The following is an 18486-nucleotide window of genomic DNA, read 5'->3' as shown; positions in this document are numbered from 1 at the left end:
TGTTGCGAGGCACAGACCTTGTATTTACAAGGCAAAAACATTTATAAGGCAAAACAGTGTAAAAGAACCTTTTGACTTTGCATATTTTTGCAAAGAGCTCTGAAGTTCTTTGCAGAGCTCTGAAGGATAACTTTCCTTCGGAAATGCGTGCTACCTGGGGCTACTGGTAGCCCCTTTGTGTCCCTGCCTAAAGACACAGATGCATTGCTGCTGCTTTAATTTGGTGACCACCACAGCTTCTCACCTGTCCAGACATCTGATGGAAAAGAACCTGCCAGATGGAAAGCCAGACAGAAGGGTGTGTTCCTAGGAAGTCAAGAGGCAATCCGTGGTGCCCAGAGTATCTAGTCCAAAGATTTCGGGTGATGCACTGCAAGGCTGGACAAGAGAAAGGATTTGTCAACCAGTGTCCATGTCCTTTCAGTGAACATTATCTTCTTTCTCGGTTTCCTTGAGGTCTTAAACCGTGCTGAATACACTGCATCCTAGTAGAGAGACCTATTTTGGGCAATTTACAAATATAATCAGCTTATGATGGTTTATGGAAGTTTGCTCAGAGGAAAAAGCTCAGGGCAGAGCCTAAAGCTGGTACTTAAAATAGGCCAGTGGCATCTTGAGAAAAAGCAAACAGAAACCCAGACTTGAGCCCATGATGCCAAGGGAAGCATCTTCCTCATAGACGTCAGCACTCTGCTTGGTATTTTTGCAAGGAGGAAGCTTGGACTCTAAGTAACAATAACCAGGAATGTGTATTCACCAGGATTGAGTTCTCCTTTAGAGTAATTTTTCATCAGAATTTCAGATTATAAAAAGATCAAAAAGTTTAAGAACGGAGATGGGTATGAACACATAAACAACTTGGGATAGGATATCTGATCTTGGTAAATGAGAGCATCTGCCCCATGATGTACTCCAAGACAAAGGCTATTTTCTAACAGTGATTTATATCTTGGGACTAAGGAGCATGAGGTAATATTCATAATTTATAAACTTAATACCTATGACTGCTCAGAGAACTAAAAAACAAAAAATTAATGCTGACATTAATGCTGATCACGTCTGCCTATTTAATGAAGATTACAAGGCAAATAACTAGAGTGCCATGATTTTTACTTCAAATTACAATGCACTTGGGCATATTCTAAGATAGGGAACTTTAATAGGATGGCCTATTTCCCAAAGAACAGCCAGTGAATTCTGAGAACAGTGGGGTAGATGCTTGTTGATTTTCTTGATTCATGATCACCACTTATGTTTTGAACATTTGGTATATTTTAGATGGCAGGAAACCAGGGGCAAGTCTAAGAAACTGGCCTTAAATTAGTTCTTTCATTGAAAGAAGATACGTTTACACGATCTGATTTTGTTGCCAAAGTAATAAATGCCGGTCCATCACAAATAGCTTTACAGGTTCATTAACCGTTTATGTGAAAATTTTCAGCTTCCTAAGTGATGATTTACTTGTTGTTTTATTAGTGTCCTAGCTTCAAAAGAAATCATGAATTACGTTCTGTGTTGAGGTCAAGTCATAGAGTCAGTTCTTATCCTGTTTTCTCATTTTCCAACTGCCATAAAAAACAAAACAAAACTTCAAAAGGAAAGCAAATGAGCAGATTAGGAATTAACCACATTTTAATCAATAAATATAAACACTTGTTAACAAGTTACTAGGCAAAATAAAACAGTAATTTATCAAGAATTCAAAAGAGAACACCACCTTGTAAACACAGGGCAAACATTTTCACCATAAACCTTTCTCCATTTAGAGAATTAGAGGTCACAAAAATTTACTCTGAATAAAGCTTGGAATAACCTAAAAAGTTCCAGGTAGATTATAAAGCTAAAACAGATGATTTTGCACATAGTAGGTAATGCACAGATTGTCTGACAACTCAATGAATAAATGACTGAATGGATGAATCGCTGAACACAGGGAATAGAATTCCTTCTGTTCACATTGTGAACCAGGCCCATAACCATTTCTCGTTCCTTCTCTGCCTCACTATGCCTGGCTATGCTCTGTATTGCAGGAAATCACATTTCCAAGGACCCTTGCCAGATGGCTTCCAGGTAGAGCTGGAAGGGTAAGGTGTTGAAGGAAGATTACAGGGCAGGAGGAGAGGTGGAAAAAATGAGGAATTCTTCCAGGTCTGACTCATCTGGTGTTGTTTCATGGTGGGCAGTGGCTTTGTCCCTGCCATTGCTTCCTTTCCTGCAACTCCTGGGCGGTCTAGCTCCCACCAGGCAGCCCCACCATGGTTCCAGCTCCTGTGCAGGATCCCAGTTTCTGGACTTAAGGAACCGCACCTCCTCATAAGCCTATGTGACAACGCACGTGCATGTTAGGTCACCTCTGTCGTGTCTGACTCTGTGACTCTATGGCCTATAGCCCACCAGGCTCCTCTGTTCATGGGATTCTCCAGGCAAGAGTACTGGAGTGGGTTGCCATGCCCTCCTCCAGGGGATCTTCCTGACTCAGGGATTGAACCCGAGTCTCTTACCTTTCCTGCGTTGGCAGGTGCATTCTTCATCACTAGTGCCACCTGGGTTACAGCTTCCTTTCATTTATCTTCTCTTTCATCATCTACGTATGTCAATTTCCTCTATTAAATTCTCTCTACTGAAATACCTAGAATGGTTTCCGTTTTCTTGACTGGATCCCGACTGCTACATATTAGAATCATTTTATTTTTTCCTGCCTCTTAACATATCTGGGAATTTTTGCACAAGAATCTTCCCTAAGTCAATGAAAAATTCACTCAAACTGCATTTGATATTCCACTTTCTGCAATATAGGCGAATGAATATCCCTTTGGCTGTTTTTTGTCAAGACTCTCTTTGCCACTACGAATATGACTCTGACAGTCTTCCAAAGTCACCACCAGTTATGGTGGACACAGTCAAAAGTCACTTGCAGAGGTCATTTTTGTTGTATGTACTAAGTGCGACAACAAGGAGAAAGACAGACAAAATGAATCTTAAGAGAAAAAGTCATCAAATGGATAACAATGTAAAAAAAAAAAAGTCTCTGAAAATTCAGAGACCGTAAGACAGCACCAGAGAGTTTCTTTCCCATTGAATCAATAATTTTCCTGAAATTAAAATCTTTTAGAATTTCTGGATCTTTTAAGAGCATTACAAAAAAAATTTCTGATTCATCAACAAATGATCCATAGTTTCTCAGCTGGAATGCACCCCTGGAATGAATTATCTTCAGAAGTAGAGTTCCTTGGTGAGCATGGAGACCACACATGGAATCTGCTTCTTCTCGTGGAAGCGTGGGTCATCAGACTGGGATTCAAAGTGCCTGGCCACCCTGTCATTCACCCGGGTGAGGATCTGCAAGATCTCCAGGCTCTTCCCATGCTCATTCAGGATGGAGCAGAGGGCCTGCACAAACCAGGAGCCACTCCCTGGGTTCCTCCATGAATAATAGCCTTCAATGGGAGAAGAGAAAGGAGATGAAGTCAGCTGACCTGGCTGCTGCTTTGCTCACTACCCAGAAGGAGCTGTCTGTGATTGGGGCCTTCACATGCGCTCTTCTGAAATAACATCAGTGCCCACTTACCCATACTGGATATGTGTTCTCCAAACTCTGTACTCCAGGGAATCATTCTAAAACACAAATCTCATGTTGTCCCTGAGAAATGGAATATTTCCTGCCATATCAGTAAACGAGGATGTCACAGCCATCAGTGACTGCAGCTCTCCAATGTGAGCTGGTGAGCCCAAAGGGCACTCAGGAAGGAGAAGAATACCTGTGATCCGGCAGCCGGCAGACTGCAGCCACTCCCGATGGTGAGCCTCAAGGGAGCTCAGGTTGTGAAAAACACAGGATACTGGCCCCAGTAGTTGATGCATATGAAAGCAGTGATTTCAGGCAGTTCAGACTCTTGCCTCTTCCCATACATAGAGAAGCACTACATTAATTTGGGTTATCTGGTTTTCTTTAATTAACAATAACCTTTTGATGTTCAAACTACCTGCCCTTTTGTTGCAAAACTTCTATATAACCTGGCTCCTTCCCTTGTCTCCTTGGAGTTCTCCCAAGATTACTTGAGATGCTATCTCCTGGGCTTAAGTCCTAAAAATTTCCATGTAATAAAACATAACTCTCAAGTTTTAGGTTGTGAATATTTTTTAAGTCAACATCCCTCTCTTACCTAAAACAGCTCCTTCTATATAAGGGTGAAATTTAGGCTGCTTAGCCCTATCTAGGTTTGAACCTTGTTCATGCCCAGTCCTGCAGTCCATGGGGTCGTGAACAGTTGGACACAACTTGGCTAATGAACAACAACAACAGCATGCCAGTCATATCCTGTGCTATGGCCTCTCTCCCCTCCCTGGGCCACGTCAGTGAAGAGGCAGTGGTCTACAAGCTAGGGTAGCAGCTCTCATCAGAAGCCACAATGCCTGGCACCTTGATCTCAACCTCCAGAACTGTGAAAAATGAACTTCTGCTCCCCAGCCTGTGGACTTACATTAGAGCTGCCTGAAAAGACTAACACACCCCGTGGTCCGGCTCTTGAGTTTTACCAATGCACTGAGCCACCTGCCCCTGGGCACTCTGTCTGATAAGCCATTTCAACCTTCCTCCTGTTATTTGATTTTTTAAGACTCGGTTACAGAAATTCTTTCTTCGGAAGCCTCTCTCACCTGCCTCCCTAGAATTCACCCTTAGATCCACCCTTCTTCCTTCAGTTCTGCCAGGACCCGGCTTAGGGCCCCTCCAACTCGACTGACAGGTTGGATTGCACAACGGCATGCTCCCATGACTCTGCCTTCCTCTCAAGGGCAGGAACCACATTTCTTTTTTACAGGATTCTTAAAACTTGTGAAGTTTCCATTCTCACAAAATCCCATCTGTACATCTTTCCAGAGCTGGTTTTCCAAACACAACAGCCAACTTACTGTAACCAGTACTTCTATACCAAGCACTTGACAAACTACTACCGCAGCTGAGAGAATTCTGAGTGATGGTTTTTAACCCCAAACAATGGAACTTCACTGAACTTGCTCAGGCAAACCCAAGCAAGAGGGAGGCTTGGTTGCTGCTGGCATTTCTGGTGCTTGTTTACAGGCTACTGTATAAAGGAATCCTGGTCTGAGCTAAATGACTCTATTATGTATGAAAATCTCTATATGACCCTGGGCAGGTGACTTAAACTTACTCAAGCTCATTTTTTTTTTTTTTCTATCTGTAAAATGAGGACAGAAGTAACACCCCTCCTAACTACTACAGAATTATTTCAGGGTAAAAGACATGAAAAACACTCAGTAAATAGGTGCCATAGACATGCTTGTTCTTACAATTACCAATAATAATAACAATCATAAATGAGAGAATTCAGCTTTCTTTTGGAGAGAAAAGTGACTATATCCCCATGGTAAGCAGAACAGTGGCCCTCAGAAATGCTCATGGCATAAAGCAGGGGTCCTCAGGATCTAATGCCTGATGACCTGAGGTGGAGCTGATGTAATAATAATAGAAATAAAGTGCACAATACATGCAATGTGCTTGAATCATCTGGAAACCGTCCACCCCCACCCTGGTCCATGGAAAACCTATTTTCCATGAATCATGTCCCTGGTGCTGAAAAGGCTGGGAACTGCTGCCCTAGAGCACTTCACAGATGGGGCTGAGGTCAAGGAAACAAGATAGAGAAATTACCCTGGGATTATCCAGACAGGACTAATCTAACCACAGGAGCCCTTATAAGAGGGTCAGAAAGAACGTTAAGGATGGAAGGAGAGTCAGGTATGAGGCTGCCGGCTTTGAAGCTGGAGGAAGGGGGCCACAGGCCAAGGGATGCAGGCAGTTCTAAACATGCTGGGAAAGCAAGGCTGTGGATTTGCGCCCCCTACAGTCTCTAGAAGGAACTGCTGTCCATTCTGGAATTCTGACCAGTGGAACTGTAAGGTAATACATTTGTGTGTGTTCAGCCACCATGTTTGCCGCAATTTATCACTGCAGCAATAGGAAACTAACACAGCTCCAAGTCTCCATTTCAAAGGTGGGATGCATGGTGTGGTTAGCAGACGAGGGACTTGATACCTGGAACTGTGGAATAGGCAAAGAGAAAGTCGGCTTCAACTGGGATCTTATAACGGGGATTAGCATCAGTGTCATTGATAGGTCCCGAGTCGGCCTGGATCCCGTCATCGAGCTCTGTTCCCCGGCAAGCCTAAAATCAAAGCAGAGATGGCTGCATGAAGCTGAAAATAGGAACATGTGTGCTATTCACAGCTGTATCCCACTGCAGTCTTAGAACTGTGCTTGGCATGTACCAGCAACACAACCATGTCCAAGATAATCTGAAGATGTGTTGAATTAGTAAGCAGAGCAACTAAAAAGACTATAATGTCTTAAACTAAGATAATTTGTGATCTAATGCAAATACAGATGCCAAGCATTAGAGGTAGAAAAATACAACCTAAATTTGCATACCCCAATGGAAACAGCATGTAGATTTGTAAAAAATGATACAAGCCAAGTCACTCTGTAATCTTTTTTCATTTCTATTGACTTCGTTTTTTTAAATTATTTTAATACTTAAAGAAAATTAATTTATTTGTCTGTGCTGGGTCTTAATTGCAGCTTAGTTGAACTTAATTATGACACATGGGATCCAGTTCCCCGACCAGGGATTGAACCTGGGCCCCCGGCACTGGGAGAGCAGAGTCTTAGCCACTGGACTACCAGGGAAGTCTCTCTATAGACTCTGAAAAGGGATTACCTGAATGAAGAAGAGTTTGGGTTTCTCTAACAGGGTTTTGCATCGATCCCCCCTAAAATGGGCTGTCAAGTCCTTTATTGCTGTCTTGCCATCTGTTCCATAAATTAAATTTTCTTCTCCATGGCTTAATAAGATGCAGGCGAAGCAGGCTGAATTTCTGTGGTCTTCTTCAGAAGCTGCAAGCCATTGATACATTGAAAAGTTAAAATATGACTCCTGGGTGTGGGACCTCAGACGTTCTATTCCCTTCCAGTCTGGCGGCTGCCACTGACGAAGAGGGACATGCAGAGGGTGGAGGAGCACCCTGTATGACACTGAGGAGAGGTTAGAGGGAGAATTCTAGAATTCCCACTGAGTCTGAAACCAGAACAAGGCTGCCTCATGTGGAAGAGAATCCCACAGGCAAGCGGGCTTCAGGCAGCTTCTGGGACAGCATATTGGGCTGCTGAAGGCTGGGGCCTTGGTTAGGTCTGTGACACTGGGCAAGCTGCTTAACCATTTTGTGTCTTGGTTTTCTTGTCTGTAAAATGGAGCTACCCATTAAATGGGTTGATATTTGCAAAGCAGACCACATGAGTATCAAGCAAGTATTTGTTAAAGAAAATAAAACACACTAAGTGAAACAAGACTCTGACTAAAGAAAAGAGGCCCTATGATTTCACGTATATGAGGTTCCTAGGGTAATCAGGTTCACAAGGCAGAAAGCAGAATGGTGGTTACCAGGGGCTGAGGGGAGGGGAAACGGGGCCTTAGGGTTTAATAGGGACAGAGTTTCAGTTGTGCAAGATGAAAAGAGTTCTTCTGGAGGTAGGTGGTGGTGGTTGCCAAACAAGGTGAATGTATTACTTTTACTGAAAAGAAAAGAGTTAGTCGCTCAGTCGTGCCCGACTCTTTGAGATCCCATGAACTGTAGCCCACCAGGTTCCTCTGTCCATGGTATTCTCCAGGCAAGAATATTGGAGTGGGTTGCCATGCCCTCCTCCAGGGGATCTTCCCGACCGGGATCAAATGTGGATCTCTTACATCTCTCCTGCATTGGCAGGCGGGTTCTTTACAACTAGCGCCACCTGGGAAGGCCCAGTAAGTTGGCTTAGCTTGATCTCATCTACGGTTCTATGGTTCTAACTAGCTAGCTAGCTAGAAACTATGCACTATAACCTTTCTTCTGCTCTTCATCCGTGATGAGAGAAGAGTAAGATTCAGAATTTCTTAATTCCATGGCAGTCAAGTGGTTAGGACTCCATGCTCTCACTGCTGAGGGCCTGAGTTTGATTCCTGGTTGGGGAGCTAAAATTCCACAAGCTGCGATGTGGCCAAAAAAATAATAGTAGTAAAAGAATTTCCTGAACACCTACTGCAGCAGTGATCTAGGTACTCTGCCCGAGTTACCTTACTTAATCTCTACAAGAGCCCCTTAAAGTAGGCCTCATTCATTTTTATTTCACTGATAAAAAATGGCATCTCAGAGACATCCTAGAACTTTGCCCTGTCAAGAAAAATCACCACATTGCTATTTTGATAGGACGATAAACGAGAATTCTGTGATCCTGATGTGACCTGGGCTCAGGTGGAATAATCTGCTTTTTAAAAAATATTTATTTTTATTTGCTTATTTGGCTGAGTGGAATCCTAGTAGCAGCATATGGGAGCTTCGATCTTCCTTGTGGAATGTGGAAGCTTTCTAGTTGTGGCATAAGAAGTCTTAGTTGTGCCATGTAAATTCTCTGACCAGGGATCGAACCTAGGCCCCCTGCATTGGGAGCATGCGGTCTTAGCCACCTGGCCTCCAGGGAAGTCCCAGTATAACTCACTTTTCATAAGAACAGAAACCACCATTGGGAAAAGTCCTTACATCTGTATAGGGCATTACCCTTCTCAAATCATGCTCACAAGCTTTCCCTCAGCTAATGCTAATTGCAACCCCAAGAAGCAGGACTTACTGTATCATGATCCACATTTCAGGAAAGCAAAAAACCAGGAGGGCACAGACACCCTGCCTTGCTCACCCTTGGACTGCTCAAACTTGGACTAGACCCCAAAAGTGTACTCGTGATTTCCAGTCTGCTCTACCACGTGGCCTACTAGGGTACCGAAGGTCGGCTCGTAAGATCCTTGTTTGAAGAAGTAAGGAAAAGATGCCTGGTTTTTAAAAATGTAAGAGATGGGTACTTAAGAGAGAGTGTTATAAAGTGGGGAGAGGGACCTTTTTCTTGTTTAGCTGCGCATCTGAGAAAAGCATCAGTAGTTGAAACTTTCTACCCTCTGCCCATGGGTCACTGTCTAACAGGTTGGGAGGGTGTTACTTTCAATTATTTGCCCTAAATGTGAGAATATCATAGGTAGCTTCCACTAGATAGGTGTGGGATAATAGAAAACATAATTGTTCTGGAATTAGTTAATGCTTGAGTTTTGGTCCTGCTCCTCCTAACTGTGCCTTCAGTATGACCCTTATTCTCTCTCTAAATCTCTGTCCCTACATTTATGAAATGGGCACGATGATGTTGTTGGCCAACACGGCAGGGGTTCCATTAAAGATCTAAAGAAACAATTCTGTGAACATGTTGTGTAAGAATTAAGGTAGTTCTGAAGTGTATGGGGATTATTATTCTCTATCTGCCACCAGTGAAAATTTATACTTAAACTCTGTTCTGGACAGAAAGGTAAGATTTGCTACTTTATTAGCCTTTTGAAATTGAGACTGTTCTGTAGCTACAGAACCTATTGCTGGGAGGTAAGCTGCTTTCCTCCTTTGAGGGGGAAATCTAAGTTTACCAAGAGAGACAGGTGTCCTGGAGACAGGTATGCAGTCGCCTGGAGGAAGGAAAGGCCTCCCATGCTGAGATCCCTCCCCCCGTCACGTGAAGGCAGCTTCTCAGACCAGGTGGGGCTGGCTCCACTGGGGAGCAGGAAGATGAATGAAGGAGCAGGGGCAGGAGTGTACCTTTTTTCAGCAGATCTTGCATCTTGGCACAAGAGCAGTCGTTATAGACACTCACATCGAAACCCAGGCTCCGGAAGCACTTGAAAAGAGCCTCTGCATCTTTGTCTGTGCCGTTGCGGACACCCATTCCTGTGGGAATCGAGCACCGAGTTCACCAAAGGGCGCCACATGCACAGAAGGTGAGTACCGCCACCCCCCTCCCCACCAAAAGGTAAGCCCCTTCATGCGGCTTGTACTCGTGCTCAGTCATGTCCGACTCTTTGCTACCCCGTGGTCTGCAGCCCACCAGGCTCCTCTGTCCATGGGGACTCTCCAGGCAAGAATACTGGAGTGGATTGCCGTTTCCTCCTCCAGGGGATCTTCCCCACCCAGGGATCAAACCTGCGTCTCCTGTGGCTCCTGCACTGGCAGGCAGATTCTTTAGCGCTAGCACCACCTGGGAAGCCCATCACCTGGCTCAGCCGACGCCAAGCAGCCCGCCCCCACCTTCATCCTCTGAGTTCTTTGGTCCAAGCCCCACATCTGCTAACCCACATGATGGAAATCTCAGACTGAAAGTTCCCAGTTTCCCCTCATCCCTCTCTCCTGGACACATGCCACCGCCTGTGCAGGGGCTGTCGGCCATAGCAGGTAGACACAGAGGCCTTCTGACGAATGTCTGATACCAGTCTGAATGAAGCTGAAGGAACTGGAAGGGAACAGGAGAGCTGAGCCCATGCCCCCAGCACCCACCTGTTATTCTGTCAAAGTTCTTGTTGTTTATGATGATGCACTTGCCCACCTTCTCAAAATTCATGTTATACTGATACGTAGGCACTCGGTCCCGGGGGATGTTGACTGATTTCCCTGAGTCATTTTTCTTCTTCTTACTGGGAAAATATAAAGCCAGTCAGGGGCTATCGAAGATGTCAAGACAGTAATGACCTCTTGATTTTACTACTAGCATAAAAGGCATGCCTAAGAACGCTGCAATGTCTGTGGGGAAAAAAAAGACCTGGGGTGGACAGATTGTTCTGTTTAACTGTCGTATTTAAAGTGAGCAGGATCTCCTGCTTAATTTCATTAGATGCTACAGAAATGCCAACTAAAATCATAATGTGATACCAGTACGCTCCTTACAAGTGCTACAGGGTGTCGGTGACTATGCCTTAGAGTACGACAGGGTGTTCAGCACCTGGAGTTACTATTCGATGCTGGGGGAGCCCACTTTGTACATCCCTCTGTGGAAACTGGCAGAATCTACCAAAACTGAACTTAAACATATCCTTTAAGAGACCCAGTCCACTGCTGGGTATCCAGCCCAAAGGAGAGCAGATGTTTACCTAAGGACAGAGCCACGCGTGTGCACAGCAGTACTGTTTAGTAACAGCCCCAAACAGGGAGTAATCCAAATGTCCATTTACAGTAGAATGGATTAACTGTGGAATATTCGTACAGCGCAACACTACAGATATGGAGATGTGGGCTCAGACCACTGCAATCAAGCAAATATTACAATAAAGTGAGTCAGATTTTTCTTTTTTTGGTTTCCCAGTGTATATAAAAGTTATGTTTACACTACACTGTAGTCTACTGTGTGCAACAGCATTATTTCTTAAAAAAAAATGTAGGTGTACCTTTATTAAAAATACTTTATTGCTGACTTCCCTGGTGGTCTAATGGCTAAGACTCTCCCAAATGCTGGGGGCCTGGGTCTGATCCCTGGTCAGGGAAGTAGATCCCACATGCCACAACAGAAGATCCTGCATGCCACCATGAAGACTGAAGACGCCACATGCTGCAGCTAACACTTGGCACCGCCAAATAAACTAATACATAATTTAAAAAACTGCTAAAAAATTCTAACCATCATCTGACAACATAGGGTTTGTCACAAGCCTTCAATATGTAAAAAAAAAAATTCATGATCTGTGATGCATGATGAATAGAATGCATTAAAACACATGCCTACAATAACGAGATGAATAAACTATGACAACACAGAGCCATGCGGATGCATCTCAGATAACACTGAGTGAAAGAACCTAGACACAAAAGGGTACGTAAGTGTGTGCACTTCTCCATATGGATCTTATCATTCAATCAACATTTCCATGAAAGGGGGAAAAAGGAATAGTAACTTAAAATGGAAAGTAGGCCCCTTCCAATCTCTAGACCCTGACCGTCCAGTTTTCTAAGAGTCAGGCACACAGGCACTGAAGCTGGAACCTGGGGCATTGTTGAGAGGGTAGAGGGAAAAAACATCAGATTGAGTGGGGAGCTGCATTGCTAGTCACCCACCTGAATGTAAATTCCATGAGAGAGAGAAAAAAAAAAAATATATATATATATATTCTGAAAATAAAATCTCTTCTGAAAAATTGCAGAATTCCCAATACCTAGAACAATGCTTGGCTTGTAAGTTGCTCAATAAATATTTTGCTGTAAGCTACAGATCAATATCCTTCATGAATACAGATGCAAAAATCCTTGATGAAATCTTAGAAGCCAATTCTGCAAATCTATAAATAGGATTATACACCATGACCAAGTATGATTGATCCCACGAACACAAGGTTCATGGGATCCAATTTAACATCCAAAAATCAATCTATATAATCCATCATATTAACAGAATAAAGGACAAAACCTATGTGATAAACTCAGTTGGTGCAAAAAAGCATTTGACAAGACCCAATACCTGCTGAGTTAAATTCACCCACTCCAGTCCATTTTAGTTCACTGATTCTTAAAATGTCAGTGTTCACTCTTGCCATTTCCTGTTTGGCCACTTCCAATTGACCTTGATTCATATCCTGAACATTCTAGGTTCCTATGCAATATTGCTCTTTACAGCATCGGACTTTACTTCCATCATCAGGCACATCTACAACTGGGTATTGTTTTTGCTTTGGCTCCGTCTCTTCATTCTGGAGTTATTTCTCCACTGATCTCAAGTAGCATATTGGGCACCTGCCAACCTGGGGAGTTCATCTTTCAGTGTCCTATCTTTTTGCCTTTTCATACTGTTCATGGAGTTCTCAAGGCAAGAATACTGAAGTGGTTTGCCATTCCCTTCTCCAGTGGACCATGTTTTGTCAGAACTCTCCACCATGACCTGTCTATCTTGGGTGGCCCTAAATGGCATGGCTCATAGTTTCATTGAGTTAGACAAGGCTGTGGTCCATGTGATCAGTTTGATTAGTTTTCTGTGACTGTGGTTTTCATTCTGTCTGCCCTCTGATGGAGAAGGATAAGAGGCTTATGGAAGCTTCGTAATGGGAGAGACTAACTGAGGGGGAAACTGGGTCTTATTTTGATGCAGGGTCATGCACAGCAAATCTTTAATCCAATTTTCTGTTGATGGGTGGAGCTGTGTTAGGTAAGAATCCTTTAGAAGAAATGGAGTAGCCCTCATAATCAACAAAAGAGTACAAAATGCAGTACTTGGATGCAATCTCAAAAATGACAGAATGATCTCTGTTCCTTTCTAAGGCAAACCATTCAATATCACAGTAATCCAAGTCTATGCCCCGACCAGTAATGCTGAAGAAGCTGAAGTTAAACAGTTCTATGAAGACCTACAAGACCTTCTAGGGCTAATACCCAAAGAAGATGTCCTTTTCATTGTAGGGGACTGGAACACAAAAGTAGGAAGTCAAGAAACACCTGGAGTAACAGGCAAATTTGGCCTTGGAGTACAAAATGAAGCAGGGCAAAGCTAATAGAGTTTTGCCAAGAGAACACACTGGTCATAGCAAACACCCTCTTCCAACAACACAAGAGAAGACTTTACACATGGACATCACCAGGTAGTCAATAAACAAATCAGATTGATTATATTCTTTGCAGCCAAAGATGGAGAAGCTCTATATAGTCAGCAAAAATAAGACTGGAAGCCGACTGTGGCTCAGATCATGAACTCCTTATTTCCAAATTTAGACTTATATTGAATAAAGTAGGGAAAACCACTAGACCATTCAGGTATGATCTAAATCAAATCCCTTATGATTATACAGTGGAAGTGAGAAATAGATTTAAGGGCCTAGATCTGATAGACAGAGTGCCAGAAGAACTATGGATGGAAGTTTGTGACACTGTACAGGAGACAGTGATCAAGACCATCCCCAAGAAAAAGAAATGCAAAAAGGCAAAATGGTTGTTTGAGGAGGCCTTACAAATAGCTGAGAAAAGAAGAGAAGTGAAAGGCAAAGGAGAAAAGGAAAGATACACCCATTTGAATGCACAGTTCCAAAGAAGAGCAAGGAGAGATAAGAAAGTCTTCCTCAGTGATCAATGCAAAGAAATAGAGGAAAACAACAGAGTGGGAAAGACTAGAGATCTCTTCAAGATAATTAGAGATACTAAGGGAACATTTCATGCAAAGATGGGCTAGATAAAGGACAGAAATGGTATGAACTTAACAGAAACAGAAGACATTAAGGTGAGGTGGCAAGAATACACAGAAGAACTGTACAAAAAAGATGTTCATGAACCAGATAACCACGATGGTGTGATCACTCACCTAGAACCAGACATCCTGGAATGAGAAGTCAAATGGGCCTTAGGAAGCATCACTACGAACAAAGCTGAAGGTGATGGAATTCCAATTGAGCTATTTCAAATCCTAAAAGATGATGCTGTGAAATTGCTGCACTCAATATGCCAGCAAATCTGGAAAACTCAGCAGTGACCACAGGACTGGAAAAGGTCAGTTTTCTTTCCAATCCCAAAGAAAGGCAACAAAGAATGCTCAAACTACTGTACAACTGCACTCATCTCACATGCTAGCAAAGTAATGCTTAAAATTCTCCAAGCCAGGCTTCAACAGTATGTGAACTGTGAAATTCCAGATGTTCAAGTTGGATTTAGAAAAGGCAGAGGAACCAGAGATCAAATTGCCAACATCCTCTGGATCATCAAAAAAGCCAAAGAGTTACAGAAAAACATCTACTTCTGCTTTATTGACTACATAAAAGTCTTTGCCTCTGTGGATCACAACAAACTGGAAAACTCTTAAAGATATGGGAATACCAGATCACCCTACCTGCCTCCTAAGAAATCTGTATGCAGGTCAAGAAGCAACAGTTAGAACTGGACATGGAACAAGAGACTGGTATGTCAAGGCTGTATGTTGTCACCCTGCTTATTTAATTTATATGCAGAGTACATCATGAGAAATGCCAGGCTGGATGAAGCACAAGCTGGAATCAAGATTGCCGGAAGAAATATCAATAACCTCAGATACGCAGATGACATCACCTTATGGCAGAAAACAAAGAAGAACTAAAGAGCCTCTCAATGAAAGTGAAAGAGGAGAGTGAAAATGTTGGCTTAAAACTCAACATTCAGAAAACTAAGATCATGGCATCTGGCCCCATCACTTCACAGTAAATAGATGCGGAAACAATGCAAACAGTGACAGACTTCTAACCAGTCAATCCCAAAGGAAATTAGTCCTGAATGTTCATTGGAAGGACTGATACTGAAGCTGAAACTCCAATACTTTTGCCACCTGATGTGAAGAGCTGACTCACTGGAAAAGACCCTGATGCTGGAAAGATTGAAGGCGGGAGGAGAAGGGGATGACAGAGGATGAGATGGTTGGATGGCATCACCGACTCAATGGACATGAGTTTGAGTAAGCTCTGGTAGATGGTGATGGACAGGGAAGCCTGGCTTGCTGCAGTCCATGGGGTCTCAAAAGAGTTGGACATGACTGAGCGACTAAACTAAACCGAACACCCTGCTATGAGAAAAATCATAAATAGACTAGGATTACAATGGAACTAACTTAGCCTGCAAAGGGCATCTATGAAAAACCCACTGCTAATATCATATTTGATGAAATAAAATTTATATTTTTAGGCAGGGCAAGAAAAAATTAAACACAAACTCTGTTTGTTTGGGCTTCCCCTCCCTTCCTAATGTGCAGTAAGCCTCTGCATTATACATTAACCAGAGCTCTTCTAGGATGCGGAGAAGGCAATGGCACCCTGTACTCCAGTACTCCTGCCTGGAAAATCCCATGGACGGAGGAGCTTGGTAGGCTGCAGTCCATAGGGTCGGTAAGAGTAGAACACGACTGAGTGACTTCGCTTTTACGCATTGGAGAAGGAAATGGCAACCCACTCCAGTGTTCTTGCCTGGAGAATCCCAGGGGCGATGGAGCCTGGTGGGCTGCCGTCTATGGGGTCGCACAGAGTTGGACACGACTGAAGCGACTTAGCAGCAGCAGCGGCAGCTTCTAGGATGGGGCTGCCTGCTCAGCTGCAAAGATCAGTACTTCTTTTTTCTTCTGATGCTAGCAATGTATATAATATTCTCTCCTGATTCTGCAGGGGGTCATGGTGACTTGCTGCTGGCTTGCTTTGTGCTTACCTGGGACTGTGTGTCTTTGGTGAACTTCATGTGAAATACCAGTGTGTCATTTTTTTTTTTAATTAAGTTATTTATGTGGCTGCTTTGGGTTTTAGTTGTGGCACATGGAATCTTTGTTGAGGCAGGTGGGCTCAGTATTTGTAGGGTAAGGGCTTAGGTGCTCCATGGCATACGGGATTTTAGTTCCTCAACTAGGGATTGAACTCGTGTCCTCTGAATCGCAAGGTGAATTCTTCACCGCTGGACCACCAAAATCCCCAGTATGCAATTTCGATGTATGATCCTATGTCTCAAAAATGTTTATAATTATGCCTTTCACTTCTAACAGGTGGAGCAGTTCTCAGAGCTTTCTGTGAATCTGCTTCCTAGAGCACAATTCTCAAGTTTCAAAACTCCTGTTTTTTCTGACTTGATAGTTAACTGAATTTTCATGACATACTTAATGATAAAAGGCTGAAAGCTTCCCGCTTGAGATCAGGAAAAAGTCAAATATATCCACTCCTGCCACTTCTACTAAATATGGCAAGAAAGGTTTTAGCTGGGACAGTCAGGATTAAAAAAGTGTCATATGAATGAATGAATCAGGTTTTGTTTGCTCATTTGGCAGACACAGAAACTTAGGTCCACAGAGAGGAAGGGAGTTGTCCAAGGTCGCCCAGTTAGTGATCGGCAGAGTGGGACCATCCCAGGTCTCCTCCTTCATGTCAGAGTTCCAGAGCCCTATGCCCTTGAGTATTTGTTAGAGTGATGTATCCACCACCCTCCCAAAGCTCTGATCAAAAGTTGGAAGAAGGAGCTTCTTTGGTGGTTAAGTGGTTAAGACATCACCTTTAATGCAGGGGGTGAGGTTTCGATTCCTGGTCAGGGATCTAAGCTCCCACATGCCTTGCAGCCAAAACCCCAGACATAAAACAGAAGCAATGCTGTAGCAAATGCAATAAAGACTTCAAAAATGGTTCATATTAAAACCAATTTTTTTTTAAAAAGTTGGGATAAGAAAAATGAAAGTGAAAGCTGAGCTTGTTTCCTGGTCCAAGGGTCCTTTACTCTGGGTCTTCACTCAATGTTACCTGAGTTTATCAGAATCTGAAAGGAGGTGGCCTTTCCCCTCCTACCTTGGCCCACATTACAGATGAGCTGTGTAAGTTCAACATTCAGATTCCTTATTGCTGTTTTCAGCTTCAGCGTGACTTTATCTTCTACTTTTATAAGGTCAAATTTCTTCTGTCATATCATTTTATTTCTAAAAGAGAAATGTCCTCGGTCTGGTCTCCTACCTTCTAAGACTCCCCTTCTCCTTTGTTTCCTGTCTGTTTACAGGCGTGATGCCAATCTTCCTTCATCCTACTTCCCCCGGGGCTTTCCTGGTGGCTCAGTGGTAAAGAATCTGTCTTCAATGCAGGAGACATGGCTTCAATACCTCGGTCGGGAAGATTCTCTGGAGAAGGAAATGGCAATCCACTCCAGTAATCTTGCCTGGAGAATCCCATGAACAGAGGGGCGTGGTGGGCTAGAGTCCATAGGGTCGCAAAGAGTCGGACACGACTGAGCGACTAAACAATTTCCCCCAGAAAGGCAGCACAAAAGAGCCCTGGACTTGGGGTCAGACAGAGGTCTGCACTGTCCCGTGTGCCCTGGGTCGGTGAGTCTCTGCTTTCACAGAGCATCAGCTTCCTCTCTTGAATTCCCTGGGGCCTCTGTGACTGTCACAAAACAGTGGGGAGTTTCGGTGACAGCAGGTCTTCCCGTGGCGTCTTCTCCCGCTCTAAGGCCTCCATAAAAGCTCAGAGATGAGTGTCAGCAAAAGTGTTTCTGTCCTGGTCAAGGACACCCCGTTTGGGGAGGAGCAGCACCGGTTTCCTTATTGCCACTGTGTCAGTGACCTCCACGGATGGTGTTCTCTGTGCAAGTTAAAATATCTACACCGTATTTCACACGTTTACAGAATCTCTGGTCTTCAACTGACACCTCTGAGGTAGAAGGATGGGGTATAATCACACCCATTTTATACATAATAATAACAATAATTAGAGTCTGTCAGTATTTCTCGTGGGCTACTATCTTGATAAAATTCTCATATCTGCATTTTCTCACTGACTCCTGACAGGTCTTTAGCTAATTTATGGCCACAGTCCATGGGGTCGCAAAAGAGTTGGACACAACCTAGCAACTAAACAACAAAGACCCTAACAAGAGGAGCATTAAGTCTGACATGCTGGAGGTCAAGTTTAAGTCCTTTAAGAGATAAAATTTTACTTTTGTTTTCTAAAATATAGATTATTTTCAAGCAATCTGTACAATGATATCCAAATAATAAACAAGCTGTGATATCTTTAGGCTGCCATTAACCCAACCTCAGGGGTGATAAATCAAACTACACCAGCAAGTATCTTTTATAAGAAAAACAGGCTCTGGGGATTCCCTGGCCATCCAGGGGTTAGGACTCTG

General features: G+C 43.4%; 1 protein-coding gene across 1 annotated transcript in view; it reads right to left on the bottom strand.

Moving 5' to 3' along the window:
• Positions 1-1614: 1614 nt before the first annotated feature.
• The window catches only part of CASP7 (caspase 7), a 41400-nt gene continuing 24528 nt past the window's right edge, over positions 1615-18486 (bottom strand). Inside the window, exons 3-7 of the mRNA XM_002698509.6 lie at positions 10411-10547; positions 9679-9807; positions 6738-6913; positions 6056-6185; positions 1615-3437 (exon numbers count right to left, since the gene is read on the bottom strand). Of these exons, the coding sequence (XP_002698555.1) occupies positions 3214-3437; positions 6056-6185; positions 6738-6913; positions 9679-9807; positions 10411-10547 (796 nt within the window). The 3' untranslated portion in view covers positions 1615-3213. The remainder of the gene's footprint in view (positions 3438-6055; positions 6186-6737; positions 6914-9678; positions 9808-10410; positions 10548-18486) is intronic.

This window comes from Bos taurus, chromosome 26, assembly GCF_002263795.3.
Source record: "Bos taurus isolate L1 Dominette 01449 registration number 42190680 breed Hereford chromosome 26, ARS-UCD2.0, whole genome shotgun sequence".
Lineage (NCBI taxonomy): Eukaryota > Metazoa > Chordata > Mammalia > Artiodactyla > Bovidae > Bos > Bos taurus.
This window is presented reverse-complemented; position numbering and strand designations above follow the sequence as displayed.